General features: G+C 40.8%; 1 protein-coding gene across 1 annotated transcript; it reads right to left on the minus strand.

Moving 5' to 3' along the window:
* Positions 1 to 29: 29 nt before the first annotated feature.
* On the minus strand, positions 30 to 2,363 carry PHYBLDRAFT_176473 (hypothetical protein; the record flags this gene model as incomplete). Its single annotated transcript, XM_018437788.1, has 13 exons — positions 30 to 175; positions 243 to 319; positions 371 to 574; positions 626 to 701; positions 753 to 1,041; positions 1,093 to 1,151; positions 1,219 to 1,258; positions 1,326 to 1,384; positions 1,452 to 1,633; positions 1,685 to 1,740; positions 1,792 to 1,867; positions 1,919 to 2,078; positions 2,235 to 2,363. Coding segments are annotated over 13 exons (1,553 nt in total), but the record flags the coding sequence as incomplete, so codon positions are not given.
* Between the last annotated feature and the right edge of the window lie 200 nt (positions 2,364 to 2,563).

Consider the following 2,563-nt stretch of genomic DNA (forward strand, 5'->3'; position numbering starts at 1 on the left):
GAGTAAATGCCCATCGAGTTTTGATATACCTGAAACGGTGGACCTTGACTTGAACCTTGAAGCTTGACCTGGATGGAATGGATACTAGAAATATACAAAAACAAGTGAGTAACTGCTCATCGAGTTTTGATATACCTGAAAACCGTGGACCTTGACCTGAACCTTGAAGCTTGACCTGGATGGAATGGATACTAGAAATATACAAAAACAAGTGAGTAACTGCTCATCGAGTTTTGATATACCTGAAAACCGTGGACCTTGATCTGAAAACCGTGGACCTTGACCTGAACCTTGAAGCTTGACCTGGATGGAATGGATACTAGAAATATACAAAAACAAGTGAGTAACTGCTCATCGAGTTTTGATATACCTGAAAACCGTGGACCTTGATCTGAAAACCGTGGACCTTGACCTGAACCTTGAAGCTTGACCTGGATGGAATGGACACTAGAAATATACAAAAACAAGTGAGTAACTGCCCATCGAGTTTTGATATACCTGAAACCGTGGAACTTGATCTGAAAACCGTGGACCTTGACCTGAACCTTGAAGCTTGACCTGGATGGAATGGACACTAGAAATATACAAAAACAAGTGAGTAACTGCCCATCGAGTTTTGATATACCTGAAACCGTGGAACTTGATCTGAAAACCGTGGACCTTGACCTGAACCTTGAAGCTTGACCTGGACGGAATGGATACTAAAAATATACAAAAACAAGTGAGTAAATGCCCATCGAGTTTTGATATACCTGAAACCGTGGAACTTGATCTGAAAACCGTGGACCTTGACCTGAACCTTGAAGCTTGACCTGGATGGAATGGACACTAGAAATATACAAAAACAAGTGAGTAACTGCCCATCGAGTTTTGATATACCTGAAACCGTGGACCTTGACCTGGACCTTGAAGCTTGACCTGGATGGAATGGATACTAGAAATATACAAAAACAAGTGAGTAACTGCTCATCGAGTTTTGATATACCTGAAAACCGTGGACCTTGACCTGGACCTTGAAGCTTGACCTGGATGGAATGGATACTAGAAATATACAAAAACAAATGAGTAACTGCTCATCGAGTTTTGATATACCTGAAACCGTGGACCTCGACCTGAACCCGCTGACCTTGACGTGAACCTTGAAGCTTGACCTGGATGGAATGGATACTACAAATATACAAAAACAAGTGAGTAAATGCCCATCGAGTTTTGATATACCTGATAACCGTGGACCTTGACCTGGACCTTGAAGCTTGACCTGGATGGAATGGATACTACAAATATACAAAAACAAATGAGTAACTGCTCATCGAGTTTTGATATACCTGAAACCGTGGACCTCGACCTGAACCCGCTGACCTTGACCTGAACCTTGAAGCTTGCCCTGGATGGAATAGATACTACAAATATATAAAAACAAGTGAGTAAATGCCCATCGAGTTTTGATATACCTGATACGGTGGACCTTGACTTGAACCTTGAAGCTTGACCTGGATGGAATGGACACTAGAAATATACAAAAACAAGTGAGTAACTGCCCATCGAGTTTTGATATACCTGAAACCGTGGAACTTGATCTGAAAACCGTGGACCTTGACCTGAACCTTGAAGCTTGACCTGGATGGAATGGATACTAGAAATATACAAAAACAAGTGAGTAAATGCCCATCGAGTTTTGATATACCTGATAACCGTGGACTCTGATCGGATCCCTGATGCTTGACCTGGACGGAATGGATACTACAAATATACAAAAACAAGTGAGTAACTACTCATCTAGTTTTGATATACCTGAAACCGTGGACCTCGATCTGAAAACCGTGGACCTTGACGTGAACCTTGAAGCTTGACCTGGATGGAATGGATACTACAAATATACAAAAACAAATGAGTAACTGCTCATCGAGTTTTGATATACCTGATAACCGTGGACTCTGATCGGATCCCTGATGCTTGACCTGGACGGAAGGCACTAGAAGCATACAAAAGACAATGAGCATATGCTCCTCGAGTCTTGGTGTACCTGTGGCCCTGGATGGAAACCTGTTCTTGATTGCTTGACTTTGCCTGAAAAGTCCCTAAAGAAATATCAAAGACAGTGAATGATTAATCAACGAGCCTTTATATACCTGTAGGCCTGGATGGAGATCTTATTTTTTATCGTTGACCTTGTTTGTCAAAAGACTAGACAAATATAATCTTCACAATGTGTGTCTTTGATAAATATCATATACTCCTTGAAATATAGTAAGTCCTGTCAGTTTATATCTTGTTTCTGAGCGTGAATAGGCTTTGGATGGATTGATGGTCAAACCAGTGTTGGACCTCAGTATTTCATTTTTGCTGTGTACTGGCTTTGACATGTTGTCTTATATCTTGCTACTGACTGTTTTACATATGATAAAAGCCTGAGATTTGACTAGCAAAATGGATTTGTATTGGTCATGATTCGTCTTTAACGTCTATGTTGATTAAAGCAGTTTGTGAGAGAGCAGTAAAGAAGTGTATAAAGTATTAATGGTATGTGGAAGAGAGTTGTTTTGACGCGTTCTGTTTGGATAGG

The sequence above is a fragment of the Phycomyces blakesleeanus genome (genome assembly GCF_001638985.1).
Source record: "Phycomyces blakesleeanus NRRL 1555(-) unplaced genomic scaffold PHYBLscaffold_79, whole genome shotgun sequence".
NCBI lineage: Eukaryota > Fungi > Mucoromycota > Mucoromycetes > Mucorales > Phycomycetaceae > Phycomyces > Phycomyces blakesleeanus.